The sequence below is a fragment of the Pelmatolapia mariae genome, linkage group LG4 (assembly GCF_036321145.2).
Source record: "Pelmatolapia mariae isolate MD_Pm_ZW linkage group LG4, Pm_UMD_F_2, whole genome shotgun sequence".
NCBI classification, from domain to species: domain Eukaryota; kingdom Metazoa; phylum Chordata; class Actinopteri; order Cichliformes; family Cichlidae; genus Pelmatolapia; species Pelmatolapia mariae.
Window position 1 is genome coordinate 1,972,063 of NC_086230.1, and position 17,996 is coordinate 1,990,058.

General features: G+C 45.7%; 1 protein-coding gene across 5 annotated transcripts in view; it reads left to right on the top strand.

Moving 5' to 3' along the window:
- smg1 (SMG1 nonsense mediated mRNA decay associated PI3K related kinase) overlaps positions 1 to 8,998 on the top strand; it is a 60,040-nt gene extending 51,042 nt beyond the window's left edge. For all 5 annotated transcript variants that reach the window (XM_063471063.1, XM_063471065.1, XM_063471064.1 and 2 more), the window contains exons 50-64: positions 429 to 663; positions 765 to 976; positions 1,075 to 1,231; positions 1,850 to 2,039; positions 2,352 to 2,632; positions 3,255 to 3,464; positions 3,738 to 3,875; positions 4,503 to 4,655; positions 4,741 to 4,920; positions 5,545 to 5,772; positions 5,966 to 6,177; positions 6,266 to 6,366; positions 6,543 to 6,716; positions 7,003 to 7,109; positions 7,461 to 8,998. In XM_063471063.1, the coding sequence (XP_063327133.1) occupies positions 429 to 663; positions 765 to 976; positions 1,075 to 1,231; positions 1,850 to 2,039; positions 2,352 to 2,632; positions 3,255 to 3,464; positions 3,738 to 3,875; positions 4,503 to 4,655; positions 4,741 to 4,920; positions 5,545 to 5,772; positions 5,966 to 6,177; positions 6,266 to 6,366; positions 6,543 to 6,716; positions 7,003 to 7,109; positions 7,461 to 7,538 (2,656 nt within the window). In that variant the 3' untranslated portion in view covers positions 7,539 to 8,998. The remainder of the gene's footprint in view (positions 1 to 428; positions 664 to 764; positions 977 to 1,074; positions 1,232 to 1,849; positions 2,040 to 2,351; positions 2,633 to 3,254; positions 3,465 to 3,737; positions 3,876 to 4,502; positions 4,656 to 4,740; positions 4,921 to 5,544; positions 5,773 to 5,965; positions 6,178 to 6,265; positions 6,367 to 6,542; positions 6,717 to 7,002; positions 7,110 to 7,460) is intronic.
- The last annotated feature ends 8,998 nt before the right edge of the window (positions 8,999 to 17,996 follow it).

Genomic DNA, 17,996 nt, shown 5'->3' on the forward strand with positions numbered 1-17,996 from the left:
CAGCTCTCATCGATTTTTCTTTGCTGTCAGCACGACTGAGTCCTGGTCAGATCATGTAGGACTCTGTTTTCTTTAGTGAGACTTGGCCAACTCACCTGTGATAATAACCATGGAAGCACTAAAACCCGGGCTAGCAGGCGTGCTACTGTTACTGATCTCACACATTAGAGTGGGCAGAAGGTCACATGGCGAGAAGTGCTCTGTGCATAAAGTGAAGTGCCTATAGCAGCATGCAGTCATGTGAAGAAGAGAGTGCACCATTTTTACTTATGGGGCTTTAATGGGATGTAATAAAACACGATGTGGTCCTCAGCAGCGTTGGAAATGAGATCAGTCCAACCTCGGTGTGGTTGGGTTTGAGTGGGTGGATAAAAGCTGCAGTGGACACAGTGAACCCACTTTTGTCTTGTGTGTTTGTTTGACCGTAGACGCAACCTGGTGATGGAGGGTGCAGCAACCAGCGCTGGGGAGCAGCTCGTGGACCTGACGTCTCGGGATGGGGCGTGGTTTTTGGAGGAGCTATGCAGTATGATTGGAAACATCAGTGCGCTTGTAACACTGCTGCAACACTGCCCACTTTTAACTCATGACCTGGAGCTCCCTCCACCTTCAGCTACCACCCAGGTTGTTTACCTGGCCAATGCTGTGTATACGTGCTTACAGGTAGGTCCACCTGCAAAACTATGAAGCTGAGCAGGAACAGGCTGAGGCCGTGTAAAGTCTTTTTGCTGACATTGCTCTGGCCTGTCATCTTTTTATTGCAGGAGCTGAACACCAATTTCCGTCAGATCATCTTTCCAGAGGCTCTGCGATGTATGATCAAAGGGGAGCCCACTCTGGAGTCCATGTTGGCAGAACTGGAGCAGCTGGTAGATCAGAGCTCTGATGGTCTTGGCCTGCAAGGTTTGGCCGATAGTTTGCAAACCGGCACAGGCCTGGACCACAACGGCCGTAACCACTGCCTCCACATCACCAGGTGGAGTTCCTGTCATGCATTTTTAGCAGACACAGTGCTGTTTAACTTGCTGCTAACCTGCATGCTTAAAGTCTGTTTTGTGTGTGTCTGTTTTTCAGAATGATGCGTGTGCAGTACTCTGAACTGATCCAGCCTCATAGCATGGATGGACAGGGTCAGGACACACCAAAGATGTCTGCAGGTCAAATGTTGTTGGTTGCCTTTGATGGCATGTTCACTCAGCTGGAGACGGCCTTTGGGCAGCTGACTGAAAAGGTAGAGCTTACATTTCTGCACATTCAGTGAATGCATGTTACGACCCGGCTCAAAAGCTGCAACATAAACATGGAGACTGATACCAAATTTCACAGAGAAGAGCTTTTATTTTAAATCGCATAACAAGTTGGCTAAAGTAGCTGGTACCACTAAGACAAACACTAGTGAGCCTTTATGAAAGCCCGCCTCAGGTAGGCCTTTATCCACACCTGGTCAATTAGCAACACCTGCCACTGCAAAGAGATTAGGGGCTGCAGAGGGCAGAACAATGCAGTTAAAGACCTAAAATGACATCAGAAATCCTTGTCACGTCTGTAACGTGATATTTTTATGACCCACGGTGCATTTTATAGCTTGTTTATTTTAAATATTGAGTTCAATTCTGTACCATAATTGGCCACCAGGTTCCATGTTATTCTTAACACGCTACACAGGCATGATTGTGTACCAACACAGCAAACAACAATGCACTTTGTATTCTGACAGCAGGTGCATGATAGAGAGGTGTCAGGATAAGCTTGGATCCAGTCCTAACCTGCTCTTCAGGAACTAGTCTGCTTTTCTTACACTGTTGTTTCCTGGAGCGACTAATATTACTTTGCTCTGCATTATCCTTAGCTGAGTTCTTTAGAGGTGCCGCCCCTGTGGAGAAAGGTGGATGTTCTGAGGGAGGCCCGAGCCACACAGCTCCACTTCTTTGATAGCCTGAATCAGCGTCAGCTGATGGAGGAAGTGTTCTTCATCAAGAGACTGCAGACTGTCAGGGATTTCTTCAGGCTGTGTTCCTCGTTTGCTCAGACTCTTTCTGGTAAGAGCTCTTCACGGCCACACAGACTGAGGATGATCTTATCATGTTGTTGCACTTTATTAAAAGCACCCACTTGATGCCATGAGCATGCTTAAAGCATTGTTAAAATATTGATTTAGCCATAATCTACAGCCTTTCCTTCTTCCACTATGAAGTGTTTCTGGATGTTTGCACTTTGACAAAGTCAGACTGTGCTCAGTGTTTCCCATAGAAAGAGAGAACATAGCTTTCTGAGGTATTTGTGAGCTCTGTGGTTTAAATAACCAGATATTCTTGTAGCGTGTCTGATGACTGTGGGACAAATCTCTGCAGGTACCTGCGCCCCAGCTGACGACCTGTTACCTACAAATGGACCTGTTGGTTTGGGGAAGTCCCTGTACGGCCGGCCCAGCAGCACTGGGTCGGGTGCAGCAGTGGTCAGCGAGGAACAGATGATTCGTCCCATCAAGGCCTTCACTGCTGAGTTTGTCCGGCAGATGCTTATGGGTATGCCCAGCCAAGCCCTCAGTCTGGCCCTCTGCAGCACCCTCTCTGCCCTCGGTGTGGACATTGTCGCTCAGGTGGAAGCAAAAGACTTTGGTGCAGAGAGCAAGGTATGATCTGTGTGTTCAGTATTATATCTTTGTTCTCCAGGTTAGTTCAACGTTTTTCATGTTCTCCATGTCAACGTTAAAAAAGAGTGTTCGTTATTGAATTTTTCCAACTATCTTAAAGGAGTCTTTAGAAATGCTGAGCACTTGTTGGCTGCATTCTAGTTCAGGTTGGTTGATCTGTTGATCATTGCTGCCCATCTTGGTCAGGTAGTCCTTACTCAGCCTGTTTAAAAATAAGTATCGCTCTCTCAGCTGCAGAGAGTTGCAGTAATCAGTGGGTTTGAATTAAGAACCTGTTCTTTCAAAGCCTCCCCCTCAGACTGTCGGACAGTCATTACCTTTCTGGATCTCATACTCATGTGTCACCTGTTCCAAATATTTTTCATGTTGCAACCTTTTTCCAAAACGGATTCTTCATTTTTCACCAGATTCTGCTCACAGTACTCCATCATGGAAAAGTGGAAAAACCTTATATACAAAAAAACCCTGTGTGTGTGTGAAATGTTGAATGATATGAAATGTTTTAGTGTAAATGTAAAGTGGATACACATTTATTGTTCCAGTTTTCAAAGACTGTAAAGAACACCATAAAGTAACCTTTGCTGTGTGTGTTTCTCCAAAGGTTTCTCTGGACGAGCTCTGTAAGAAGGCAGTGGAGCAGGGTCTGACGTCAGGTCGAGTCTCCCAGCTGCTGTTGAACAGAGCCACAGTGCTGGTGTCTTCCTATGACACGGCATGGAAAAAAGTTGACCTGCTGAGGAGGCTGGATAGCAACCTGGAAGCTGCCAAGGCCAGCCTGCAGAGGAGCCAGCTGCACATCGCTATGTTCCAGGTACATGCACCAGTGTGTAGTGATGCTTTTGGAGTTGTGATGCATTATAGTGTAAGATCGCTTTTCACATCACAAAAAAATACTTCCAGTCGCCTGCGGTGTAAGCTGAAGATCAGTGAAGTTAACACAAAGCGCTGCAAAGAAAGGGGCGAGTTCTGGTCAGCTTTATTAGAATCAGTGGTAATTGATGTCTGGATCATCTCTGACATAACTTCATGTCATTTGGTGGCTCGTCCAAACATACCACTGTTTTTATTGGTACGTTTCTTTCAGTGGCAGCACGAGGATGTTCTGGGTCCCAGTAATCAGCCTTTAAGTGTCAGCATTCCTCCTCGTTCTGTGATCCTCAGCAACATGAAGAAGAAGCTGTATAAGCTGAGTCAGGACGAAGCAGCCATTGTTTCCATTCAGGTGAGTTTGTCTTCATTCCCAGATCAAAACCATAATAGTTTCTGGCCACTTTAGGAGAATGACATTGTTAAACATACTTTAGTATGTTTAACAATGGAACTACTACAGGACAATCTCATAGTAAAGTTAAACTGCAGCAGCTCAGTAACATTACCTGTCAGTGAAATTCAGGAAAAGCCTGATGGGTTGCCAGGCCAGGCAAACCAAAAGTCCTTCAAGCTAACTTAAGGTTATGTATATAACCCAGGTTCTCTGAGTATCAGATGTGAGTGTCTCACTATGGGGACGCCCCTCATCAGAAGCTGCTGTTACACCAGCCCCTACAGGCTGGCTAAGTGACACCAATGTCAGGAGGGGCTACCTGTGTATAGCATCAGGTGTCATTCAGAACGCAGGAGGGGGTCTAGTGAGACGCTCACTTATGCTACTTTAGCAAAAAGGAAAGTTTGAAGCCTGATTTTAGCCAAGCGACGCCCCCTTTGTTGTAGCGTTCATGTCGCATTGCTATGACGACAAGCATGCACACTGTTGTAATGGAAAACCAGTCTATGTATCTCACATGCACCCACTTGTGAATTGAATGAAACATTTTTCCTGTCCTGTGATTCACGTTGGTGGTGTCTTCAGGAGAAGCTAGCATCGCTGGAGGCTAGCATCGAGCAGCGTTTAAAGTGGGCCGGTGGAGCCAACCCAGCACTGGCGCCTGTCCTGCAGGACTTTGAGATGACCATCAGAGAGAGACGCGCCATGGTGGCCAGAGACAACCAGCGCACCAGCCAGGTACAGCCGCTGCTGTGTTCGCCTCCTACTGTCACTGATCACCACATTTGGACAAAATGCCAATTTTGCCACTCTTCCTTTCCAGGTCACATTCCTGTGCTCCACGATCCTCAACTTTGAAGGCCTTCGGACCCGATCCCCCGAGGCTCTCAGCATGGATGCAGCCCTGTTTGAACTGCTGAAGCGCTGCCAGCAGACGTGTTCGTACGCTGCCCAGTTTAGCAGCACGGTGTCTGCACTGGAACTCCAGCTCCTGCGCAGACTGGTTGGTTTGACCTTTGACCTACATTTCTGTCAACAATAAAGTTTTTCTGGTGCAGCCTTGTTTTTGTACCACATGTACTGATAACATTTTAAATCGAAATAATTAGTCCTTCATCTTTAATAACGTTCATTTCCACATATAATGCTCTGCTGTCACATGTAGGATATTAAACCTAGTTTCACCAGCCCTCAACAAGTCTGTCAGGCTATGATACATTTAAAAAACACCGAGTTCAGGAAGTTATTAAAACTTTTTATTAAAACTCTCAGCATGCAGTCAGACAACCAGCTGAGTTAATAAACAAACATTTACTGAGGTCAGAGCGAGGGTCAGTTTTCTCCGTCGGTGCTAGCCAAACATTAACCATTCCAAACCCACCTTTGACATGTAACGCTTGGAGCTCCTACTGAAACTAAATGTTTCTGTTTGCATTCACAGTTCATCTTCACAGTCTAACAGATGTTTGTATGAAACATCTTCTTTTTGTTTCTCTATCAATGGCCACCATGTTTGCATCCTTATGTTCTTTGCCCTCAGCTGCATTTCTTGAAACGTTTTTTGAGTGATCACCCAGTGAGTTTGGAGAAACTTGATAAGACAGCGATGTGCTTTCCATTGCTACAGAGTCCAGTGCTAGACTTGCCTATAGGCAGTGTGGAGTGGCTCAGCTGTGCCCAGAGGCAGCTGGAGGATGAGCTAAACATGGAGCAGAGGAATCAGGAGGAACGGGAGCAGCAGCTGGAAACCTGTGGAGAAACACTGCAGCTGCTGGTGGACTCGATCAAAACGATTCTCTCTAATCACAACCGCCATTTAGCTGACGTCAAGCACCTGCTGAGGGCCATGGCCAAGGTACACCTGAGGCACACACACACAGCTGATTTTAAAATCTGGGGTGTTTTCACCACTATTATGTGTTTGCCATTTGAATAAGTGCAGAAGACGAGCGAGCACAAAGGTTTAAAAATGGTCCACACGTGTGTTGCACGTTGCTGCATCCTGCTGTGAATCTGCAGTCGTCACTGTTCTTACTTATGTCGTACAGGATGAGGAGGCAGCGCTGGCGGATGGTGAAGAGGTGACATACGAGGGCAGCGTGCGTCACTTCCTGTTGGAGTACAAAGCTTGGCAAGACAACATCCAGTTAGTGCTGTTCACTGTTGTCCAGGCCAGTGGACAGCACCTCAGCCAGGAGCAGCTAGAACTACTGGAAGAAATCCCCAGTACTCTGAAAGAGCTGCACTCACAGAGCCAGAGGTGCTTGGGTCACACACACACTTACTGATCTTTTTCATTTTCACATAAAAATCTTGTTATTAATGCATGCATCCGTTTATTCCAACAGCGTCTATAACGGCCTGGTGGGCTTTGCCTCCCCACTGGTGACCGACAGAGACACTGAGTGCTCCAGTCCTGTTTCTGCAGCACAGTCGAGCTTTGCAGCAGGTACAGCCTCCCACACGTGCACCGTCTCATAGTAGCTTGTAACCAGTCAATGTTGTAGCATGCTGCAAACTTTATGGTGGGGAAAATGGGTTTTCACTGGTGTCAGTGTGCGTCCTGTCAAGTGAACACAGCTCATGTGTACACACATGTGTGTATTTGTTATGTTTTTCATTTAGCTGTCAGATGCAGTGGGGTGAAAACCCAGCCAGACTCGATGTCCCAGAATGCACGCAAGGCTCTCCCACGCAACCTGGGAACCCCGACCGATACCCCGCCCAGTACTCTAGTGAGCAGTAAAGGTCTCAACTCCAGCCCCAAGAGGGCTGTACGAGACCCCAAAACAGGACGAGGTACTCTTCCTTCACTCTCCTCACAATCTTTGGAAACTGGTGCTTTTGAAAAAGCAGCAGGTTTCACAAATATGTAATATGTATGCAGCAGTCTGAGGTCAAAGAGCATTCGTTCCCTTTCTCAGAGTGAGGATTACAGGCTCAGTACTTATGTTCAGCAGGAGTTGTAGGCTTGGTGCATACCTACCTTTAGCAAATGAAATTGTATTCCAGTGTCTACACAGGGTCCTGTGCAGATGTGTAACATTAGAGACTTCATCTGAACAAACACTTTGTTCTATTTCAGCGGTCCAAGAGAGGAACTCGTACGCGGTCAGCGTGTGGAAGAGAGTGAAAGCCAAACTGGAGGGCCGAGACATCGATCCCAACAGGAGGATGAGTGTCTCCGAGCAGGTAGCACATCATTTTGTAACCATCAGGAGAATAGGGAGGCATGTCAAAGCAGCCTCGTGACAGGATGAAGAGGTTGTTTAAAAGAAACAAACAAAATGTGCTGACACAGTGTGAAGTAGATGTCTGCTGCCGTGAGAGTCACATGGATTTATCTCTGAAGCCTTTGTAATGCAGCAGCAGCAGCAGCAGCAGTGGTCTGCATGAGTCTGAGCACAGCAAAGTACAGTTTTAAACAAAGACTGGAATCAGATCATCTGAGCAGATTATAGTCATTATCATTATGAAAGGGTCAGATATCGTAACAATAACGTTGTCTGTATTTAAAACTGACCCCATCTGGTTTGGTTGCAGGTGGACTTTGTTATCAAGGAGGCTACCAACATGGATAACTTGGCCCAGCTGTATGAGGGCTGGACTGCATGGGTGTGAACGCTCTGCTGCTTCATGTCTGGTCCAGCGAAGGCTTGGAGATCCACCAGAGTCCAGCGGGACTTGGGTGTCAAAACAGCAGTACCAGGCCATACTAGGGGAAGAATATGGGACGTGGATGCTTAGTCCACCCTCCCGCACCCCTGGGTACCCAAACTGGGGCAGCAACCTCGTAGCATTGCTGCAACCACACTCCCCCCAACAATGGGTGATTGGGCTAACACGGCACTTGGTGCGCCTGCTGACCGGCCTTCCTTTTTGGGGTCTGAGTGGGCATGGTGGCACCAGGAGAGGAAGGAGGGAAGGAAGGCAAAAGCCACCTCACCCTCAACTTGAAAATACCTTCCCTCTCTCACCTACATAGCTGACTGTCAAGTTGTACCTATAAACATCACTGCATCTTTTTGTGGCCGTCAGAGCCCAGCAGAGGGCGAGATGAAGCGAGAGGTGAGCTGTTTTCCTCCGGAGCACACAGCTGACACACTGGCTGGGACTTTACTGTGGCTGCAACTCAGTGGACGGTTAGATGGCTTACACGGCTACGCGTTTTTCTCTCAACTTTTGGCATTATCATCCTGAGCAGCCAGTGGGTAACACTGTGAGGGAGGACGGAGTGAAATGGGGGTTTAAAAGACTCGATTTCAATCCAACTGCAAGCACGGTGGAAACGTAATAATCAAACTTTGCTTTGGTTGTTAAAAAGAACAAACTTGACTCTAAAGTGCTGTTAGATTTCACCGAATAAAAGATGAAGTAGAATTGTTTTCTCAGGAGGTCTTTTCTGTTTTTTGTGGTTACAGCTGAAACACCCTGTCATGTTGGAATAGTTTCAGGTGGCTGTGAGTCAACTGAAGGGAAAACCTCTGCTTGATTTTCTTCAGTGTGGATCTTTAATCTGTGTTGTGCTTTACTATCAGTAGGATTAGATTTCTGCCTTTTTCCAACTTGCCTGTCTCGAGCTGCTTGCATCATGTACTTACACCCCGAGCCGTAATGCTTGCTTTTTATGATTTTGGACCTTCTAGTTTTACATTTTTATTGGGAGAAATGTTGTTTTTGGTGATGGTGAAACATGTTAATTCTTAAAGCTTTTATTGGATTTTGTTGGATGCCAAATAAACGTGGAACAGAGAGGTGTGGTGTTTTCTGTGACAGTTCTAACTGAACGATTAGACTGGTGCTTTCTCAAAAACAAAAAAAACAGGGGTCTGCTGGAAATGCCCATCTTCGCCCAGCTCAACTAAGTAGGGATGCTAACTTACCTACGACACAGATAAGTCTTCAACCAGAGGGGTCGACAAAAGCTGCCTGGGTCGATTTTGTACAGTCAGGTTGGATCTTCTGAAGCTCATCCAGGCGAGACAGTGATATTATACACCTTATGTCAAAACCAGTGATTTATGGCCCCCTGTCAAATGAATAATGACTTAGTAAGTATTAAAGGAAGTAATAAAAGTTAATGGGAGTCATCATTTTTATGAATATCATAAAATTCTGATATAACCCCAAAAAAAATTTGATCATAAAAATATGGCAAGAATCAGATGTTTGAGACAGAAATGAAAATGATGGAATAATAAATCATAATGTCGTACTGTGGTCATTTTAAGACAAAGTTTACTTTTTGGTCAAAAAGTAAACTTTTTGAAAGCTTTTTATGGACCTGTGTGAGAAAATGTGTTAAACCACAGTAAAAAGGTTATTAGGATAAGATGCTCGTTATTGTCATTGCACAGTCATACATGGTACAATAGGTCCAGGGAGGTATTCAATCAGCTCAGCTGTTTGCATTGATTAGGGCCGTTACCCTGATGTAAAAGCCGTCCTTCAGTCTGTTTGTCTGCGACCTCAGCAGCCTGAACATCCTGCCAGACGGCAGCAGCTTAAACACCCGATGCCCTGGGCGTGGACGGTCCCGTAGGATGCTGCAGCGGGAGAACCATCCACAGGTGGAGCAGCAGTAGAAGACGATCAGAAGCTGCTCCTTTGGATCCATTTTCTGAAGATTCTTAGAAATTGGAGACACTGTTGGGCCTTCTTTACAATTATTATTCCAATATAATTATTTTGGAAATATTTCCAATATTATGATTCTTAATTAAACCAGTGTTTTTGTAACAGGATGGAGGGAGCTGGGGGCTGCATGCCCCGCTGGAAGGCTTTAACTTGTTTTCTTTGTTTAATCCAAAAAAGGAAAATCGATTCAAAGTTCAAATTATAAACGCTCCACCTCACATAGAGGATCGTACCAGAGCGAGGATCCCTGAGAGGGTCACACAGCAGCCGGTGTGGGCAAAGTAACATCTGACTCACGGTGCGACCCCCGAGCTGGGACTCCTCCCTGATCCACCAATAAAGCAAAATAAAATATTTAATCTTGTATTTGTGTACTTTGTGGTTATTGAATAAAGATTAGTCACTGATAAACACAGATGACTGAAAGAAATGTTTGAAAAAGGAAACAAAGTGTCTTGTTGCTAAACTTTGAGGTTCCAAGTCACCAATGGTTAAATAAGAAAATGCCACGAGGAGACAAGCAGCCCTGAGCCTGTATGCAAAACAAACAGCAGTGATGCTTGTTCTTACATAGGTGCACTTACTCTTTGTTAGGGTAGATCTCATTTTAAAGTCCATTTTGTTGCCATCCTGTGATCTCATTCTGTTTCCAGGGGTCAGAATGTTGATGTTAGACTGAAATCAGGTTGTGATCTTATAGTCACAGCACTGATTTTAGAGTAATAGTTACGGTATAATGTCCTTTACATTTCCAAACTCCAGTCATGGTTATGGTGACATTTAAGTAAGCTGCACAGCAGAAGTTTGAATCCACTTTCATTTACAACAACCTGGAAGTGAAACAGTCACAAAAATGGTGGAAATTAAATAAACTGGAAAATAATTTTCCAATTTAGAATAAATCAAATGACTTGATTAACATTTATGGTTTTATTTATTATCACACCTTTATTATCGATGACAAAGTGTGTACAGACTGTATGGAGGACTGTATCTTAACTGTTAAGCTCACCCTTTCAACTTACGTCTGTGTGCATTGCTGACATGATGTCAACATATCAAGGATTTATGACTTCTCTGTTTTTCTTTTCTCAAAGATTTCACAACATGTGAAGTTACAGCACAGTTTGTCCTTATGTGTACTTGTTTTTCAGCCCGGCTGATTTTACAGCATCCACATTAGCTCAGGTAATAAAAGTACAATCATCACACAGACAGGAAGTGAACTTTAATATTCCAGGTTCTGTTTGAGTCTTGTTAGATGATGTGAACCATCTCATGGGTCTTATCCAAAATCACTTGTATTTTATTTGAACTAATGTCGGCAGAAGCAGCTCCTTTTAGCTTCTGTGATGCATTTACTTCTCTCACCTTAAACTAGACGTTAGTGTGGTCAAAGTTAACATGTGTCCTGTTGCCATTTGTATTTCTAAAACCCAACCTCAGTGTTCGCCCTGTAGACTCTCAGATGGAAACACAGATGAATCGAGACATTCACAGATTTCATCAGGACATCTTTAACATCTTAAGTTTTTGTTGTTTTTATGTTTTACATAAAAAACTTTAACATTTTATATTTTCAAATGAAAGCACAGCAACATGAAAAGATATTTTTCTTTAATGATGTTGCTGCAGCAATCTCAAATACTAATTATTCTGGGATTTTATGTTCAAACTGTGATTTTCCAAATGTGTGTGGAGTAAAATGAGCTTTCAAATGTTGTGACCAAGAATCATTCAGGGTTATCAAAACAAACTGTTTTAATAGCAGAAACAGTTCTCAGAGGTTACTGGTTTAAAGGCCATTTAAACCAGTTAAAGTCTAGGAGACAGCGGGAAAGTGGTAGATAAGTGAAAGAGAGAAGACAACTGAGGAAACGGTGGAGGAGGGCCTATGAGACAGAAAGGGAGGGACTCACTGCCCTGCAGGAGGAAATAAAGCAACAACTTACTAAGCTGCGAAGAGCAGAACACCTCAGACGACAACGTCAGAAGAAAGAATGGACAAGGACCCCTTTCTACAGCAGCCCATACAACTTTGTTAAGGGCCTTTTTGTTGAAGAGAAGAGCGGGTGCCTCAAAATGCCCATAAAAGACCTGGAAGATCATCTGAGGAAAACTTACTCTTATTATCAGAGGCATGAGCCAGTTACCATTCCGAGTGATATGCCGCCTATCCAGGTACCTGAACACCAAATGGACATAAGACCACCTACATGGAGTGAAGTGGAGAAGGTAGTGAAGCAGACAAGAGAAGCATCGGCCCCAGGACCTAATGGCATCTCATATAGGCTCTATAAAAACACCCCACAAGTCCTCGAATACCTGTGGAAGCTGATGAAGGTAGCGTGGCAGAAAGGAGTGATTCCAAAGGCTTGGCGAAGAGCAGGAGGTATTCTGATCCCTAAGGAGAAGAACTCATCCATCAGTCAGTTTCACCAGATCAGCCTGCTGAATGTAGAGAGAAAGATCTTCTTCAATGATTTGGCCCAAAGGCTATCTACTTTCCTGCAAAGAAACAACTATATTGACACATCAGTGCAGAAGGCCGGCATCCGGGGCTTCTCAGGATGTGTGGAGCATGCCAGCGTCATCTGGCACCAGATCCAAACTGCCAAGAAAGAACGAAGAGACCTTCATGTGGTCTTTTTAGACCTTGCCAACGCCTTTGGGTCAGTCCCAAAAGAGATCTTGTGGATGGCCTTCAACTATTTCAGCGTACCAAACTACATCACAGGACTGGTCAAGACCTACTTTCAGGACTTACAGTTTTGTGTGACAGCTGAGAACACCACCACAGCCTGGCAGCACCTGGGAATTGGAGTTATGGCAGGCTGCACGATTTCCCCTCTGGCATTTATCATGGCAACGGAGTTGGTCATGCGAGCATCCCGGTGGGTAGTGGGAGGTGAGAGACTCAAGAGTGGCTTTCGTCTTCCTCCCATTAGAGCCTACATGGATGACATGACCATCACTACAACAACAAAACCACGTACTAGGCGATGGCTACAGAAGCTACAGGAAACATCGAATGGGCAAGAATGGAGTTTAAGCCGACTAAATCTCAGAGCATCTCCATCGTAAAAGGAAAACTGACAGCTGAGCAATTCTATATCAGTGGAGAACCGATTCCAACAGTCTTAGAGAAACCCATAAAGAGCCTGGGACAGTGGTACAATGCAGACCTCAATGATACGTGGCAACTAGAACAACTAAGGCAGAACTTGGCTGATGACCTCCAGCGGATTAACAACACTGCACTCCCAGGGAAACTGAAGCTCTGGTGCTTCCAGTTTGGGTATTTACCCAGACTACTGTGGCCGTTGACAATGTACGAGGTCTCACTCAATCACGCCAATCGACTAGAGAGGCTAGTGAGCTCCTACGTTAAGAAGTGGCTCGGACTTCCCAAATGCCTCAGCAGCGTTGGACTCTATAGCGACGGGATACTGTCATTGCCTATCCCCAGCCTGGTTGCAGAGTTTAAATGTGCAAAAGTGAGGCTTGAGATGTCACTCACGGACTCCCGGGACCCCATAGTGAGAGGCACTGCTCCCACTCTAGCAATGGGGAGGAAGTGGACCCCAGCCACATCAGTGCTACAGGCGAAAGCTGCTCTTCGGCATCGTGACGTGGTGGGTCACGTTCAACAGGGCAGAGGAGGATTTAGTCTTGGCGCAGTAACACCTTGGTGGCAACAGGCATCTGTAACCGAATGTTGAAAAATGGTGGTGAAGGAGGTGTGTCGACAGGAGGAAACAGCCAGACATGCCAGAGCCATAGCGCTGGCCAACCAGGGTCGCTGGGTGAATTGGGAGAGTGTGGAAAAGAGGAAACTCTCATGGAGTGAAATCTGGGGTATGGAGTCTAATAGACTAAGTTTCATCATCCGAGCAATGTTCGATGTGCTACCTTCCCCATTAAATCTGCAGCTGTGGTTTGGAAAGGACCCATCCTGCCCCCTGTGTACAGTCCCAGCCACTCTCAAGCACATCTTGGTTGGTTGTAGGACTAGACTTACTCAGGGCAGATACACATGGAGACACAACCAGGTTCTCAGGTGTCTAGCCGAGAAAGTTGAGTGCAAAAGAAAATCCATCAACGCTCAACCTTTCACGAACCAAGAGGAGCGTCAGTTTTCATCAACATTTGCCCGGGAAGGAGACAAGCTGAGGACGAGCCCCTCAAACCCAGACCTGGGCCCGCTGAAGGTTGCCAGGGATTGGCAGATGCAAGTGAACTTGGATCAGAGGCTAATTTTTCCCACAGAGATCGTAACAACAACTCTGCGACCAGACCTCATCCTTTGGTCTAACTCCCAAAAACTTGCGTACATCATTGAGCTGACGGTACCATGGGAGGAAGTAATTGAGGAAGCGTTTGAGCGTAAGAAGTTGCGGTATGCCAACTTGGCAGCTGAGGCAGAGGACAGAGGCTGGAAGATCAAGGTGTGCCCGGTGGAAGTGGGGTGCAGGGGCTTTGTTGCCAGTACAACAGCAAAGCTGCTTAGAGAGATTGGGATCAGAGGACAGGCGCAACGGCAGGCTATAAGAGAATTGGCTAACACTGCTGAGAGGACCAGTCACTGGCTATGGTTAAAAAGGGTTGACATCAATTGGGCAGCTAAGGCAGTCAGCTAACCACGAGAGAAAATAAATATTCCGCTCTTCTCCCCTCTGCTCGTCTTCCCTTTTCTGGGCGAAAGTGGGGAGGTAGAGCGTACAGCCTGATCTGGTCGGGAGGTGTGGGAAGTCAGATCGGGCGCCCCCCTTCCTCCTCTCTGCTCTCTCCTATCTTGTCCCTTTTGTCTTACTCCTCTCTATCACCTTTTCTATCCCTTTGAAGAAGTGAGGCTCCATAAATGCTAAAGAGGTAAGTATTATTTCCAGTGTTGGGGAGTAACGGAATACATGTACCGCCGTTACGTATTTAAAATACAAAATATGAGTAACTGTATTCCGTTACAGTTACCGTTTAAAAAGGTGGTATTTAGAATACAGTTACTTTGTTGAAATAAAAGGATTACACGGCGGTACTTTCCTGTTTCATATTGTGGCGGGTCAGGACTGTTTGGGTTTGTTTGACAGCTACGCTCTGTTGTTCCAGGCGGCAGCGTTACGGTTGCCATGGTTACAGGGTGACGCTCTCTCTCTCTGTGTTTCCTGGGTGAGAGAGCGCCTTTTTATTGTTGTTGTTGTGCTAAGCTAAAAGGCAGAATGCTACAGGCATAGCTCTAAAGAATGTAGCATCATGGGCAGTGTAGTCCGTGCTGCAGGGAGAATGGACTACCATACCCGTTATGTGTCTGTGAGCGAGGGAGGGAGAAAAAGGAGAGTGGAAAAGTACGAGCTGTCACGGAGCAGAAACGGGAGCTGGAAGCATGTAAATATAATAATAACCACTGCAGCTAAAAAGAGTGCCTGACGAGCCCAGTTGTAAGTAAGCTATTAAGACTCGACTGTACGCTGTGTTCGTGTTTTCCTCCGAAACAATAAGTTCCGTTGGAGCAGCCTTTCAACGCCTCTCTCTGTCTCTCGCTAGCAAAGTTGACCCAGACAACAAAGTAAAGCTAGTTTTTGGCTACGAGCCCGACGTATTAGCCAGAGGTCCCTTTACTATGGTTCGGAGCCGCGGACCTTCAGTAATAGTAATAAATCACAGCAATAGTACATTCAGCTAGTTGTAAAAAGCATGATAATATATTAAGTAATCCAAAGTATTCAGAATACGTTACCCTCATTTAGTAACGTAACGGAATACGTTACAGAATACATTTTGGGGCATGTATTCTGTAATCTGTAATGGAATACATTTTAAAAGTAACCTCCCCAACACTGATTATTTCTCAGTTGCAGTGAATAGATAGAAAATAAACTGTAGGAAACTAAACAGAAGAAAGAAGAAGAGAAATAACAATTTAACATAAACCAGTGACACACTCTGGGGCCTGATCAACCCTGGCAGGGCCTCCTTGGATGAGGGTGTCTAGTGATAATGGCTGAAACACCCGATGAATTCAAGGTCCACTACTGATGATGTGTCCCAAATTTAAAATGATAATCTAGATCAGATCTCTAATCCCTAAACCTAACCAAGGAAGGAAAATGGCAGATTAGCCTGGGTAAAAGACCGAAAGTTGAGGCACACCCTGACATATATGTCAGGTTGGGTATCAGACGCCACCTCTCTGGGGACATCTCAGGCCCTCCAAGGTTTGGAGGCCTATCTCCCCCCACCACTTCCCCTGCCGGTGGCAGACGCCCTCAGACATCGATGCGTTGGTGGTTCTTTGTGTCCGGAGGTGGGCGTCCGGGTACACACCGGCTCACTCCTTGGTGGCTGCTTATCGGGGCCTGGAACCTGGGGCTCGCTCGGGCCACTTCGGGGGTGGGGTGCCCTCGGCCTCTCGGCCTGGGGCTCGGTCACTCAGGCACAGCTGGCTGCCGGCGGAGCTCACGGGCACGTCACTGCAACCCCCCCTGGCTTCTGCTCCGCGGCTGCTGAGTGATCCCTCATCTGGGACTCTCCTCAGCTCTTTCTGGGACAGTGGCGCGGCTGCCCCTCTGTTGGTCTTCCTTGGTCTCTTGTGTTCTGGGGGCCTCTGGATGTCTGGAGTTTTGATCTCCTCCATACCTGCTTCATGCCCTGGAGGATGGGACTGTGGCCCCCCACACCCTCTAGCAGATCATTACATTAAGGAACCTTTTAAATACAAGCGCGCTCATGCTCACAGGTGTACACACAGGTGATCACACACACAAACTACACCCTTTTTGGCTGCTACCTCAAAGCACACTGTGCGCTGTCGATCTTACGTGCTGCACAATAATGTTTAATATTAAGTATGTAGTGTTATATTCCCATATATCATTGTGATGTTGTTTATTCTATTACTCTCGTTTTCTTCTGCTTGTTTTCTTTTTTCTTTCTCAACAGGTGATCCAGGTGATCGATATATGTATTTTTTGTCTGCTTATTCTGTTGGTTTTTGTTTAAAAAAAAAAAAGAAAAAAAAAAAAAAAAGAAAAAAAAGAAAGTTGAGGCACACAACGATGTGTGCTGCTGGCAAAGTTTCTGGGCTGCCTTTCCTCATAACAGCCATCCCTCAAGAGTCTCTCCATCTAAAGCAATGCATTATCAGGGACTGTAACATCTAGTCCTTTTTACTGAATGTTAGTGTTACAAACACGTTCTCCTTCATGTCTGTTTACGTGGTTTTTATGGATAAAGTGATTTTCAGTAGTACAAGCATCATCTAATCCCCAAAAGTTGATTCTGTTCATCTGCACGTAGCATAAACCACAGCCAAATACGGCGAGTGTCCTCAGCAGCCAGAAGAGAGAAGGATGCCACACCGTGGATGTGGACAAGCGGGTGAAGAATTTGTCTGACAGACAGCTCACCCAAGCAGAGAAAAACATTCTTGCTAAAGGGTTGAATTTTGCTGTGACGCAGAGACAAATCCCGCTATTGGAGCTGATCACAGCCACAGAAACTGCAATTCGAAACAGCAACAATATTGCAAAAGTGGAAGCAGAGCAACTACGGACAAAAGCTTCGGCCTGTCTCAGCAATGCAAAGCCCCCAGCATCCAACATCAGCACGGAGGAGAGGAAGGCACTCACATCACTTGGTAATGACAGGCAAGGGTAGGTGCACAGTTTTGCTAAACCAGAAAGACCATCATGAGAAAATGTTGTCACTGCTCAGTGGTGGAAATACAAAAAGGGAGGCAGAAGAACATCACATCAAGAAGGCCCTGAGTAAATGTGAGTAAATGTGGTTACTTTTGCCAAAGCTGGGAAGGCTCCTAAAGAAAGCTCCAGCCGATCCAGGAGAGAAGGACAACCGCTGCCTAAGAGAAAACCTGTAGTGATCCCGTACATGTCAGGAGTATCAGATCAGCTGAGACGCATTTTTTCTAAACCCTGAGTTTCTGTGGCTTTTAACCCCCAAAACACGCTAACCCTTATAAATCACTGGTTTGACACAAAGTATCCACAAAGTACCACCTCTCTGCTGTTTTTAATGAAAACATCATTGGGTTCAAAGTTCACAGAAGGCACATGAAGTTTCAAAGTTCGTAGGCAGTCAGCACTAGACATGGCAACACTCTAATCTGGCAACACACAGACCCAGATGGTGTGGAATCCTCACAGCTACAGTCTTATCTTGTGTAAACAGAGCAAAGTAGAAACTCCTCTGAGTTTAATTCATTTACGATTTATTTCTATAGGACAGAGTCACAACAACACTCGACCCCAACAATAAAACAATAAAAGCACAGGAAGGACAAACTGGGCTTTAATAGGAAGACAGCTTCTGCTCAATCAGGCTCAAGGAGGTGTCGTGTCTGATGCCATCAATAAGGGCTGAAGAGAAAAGTAAAGCATAGGAGTCAGGACGTGGACAGGCTCACAGCTTGTGAAACCTCTGGCAGGT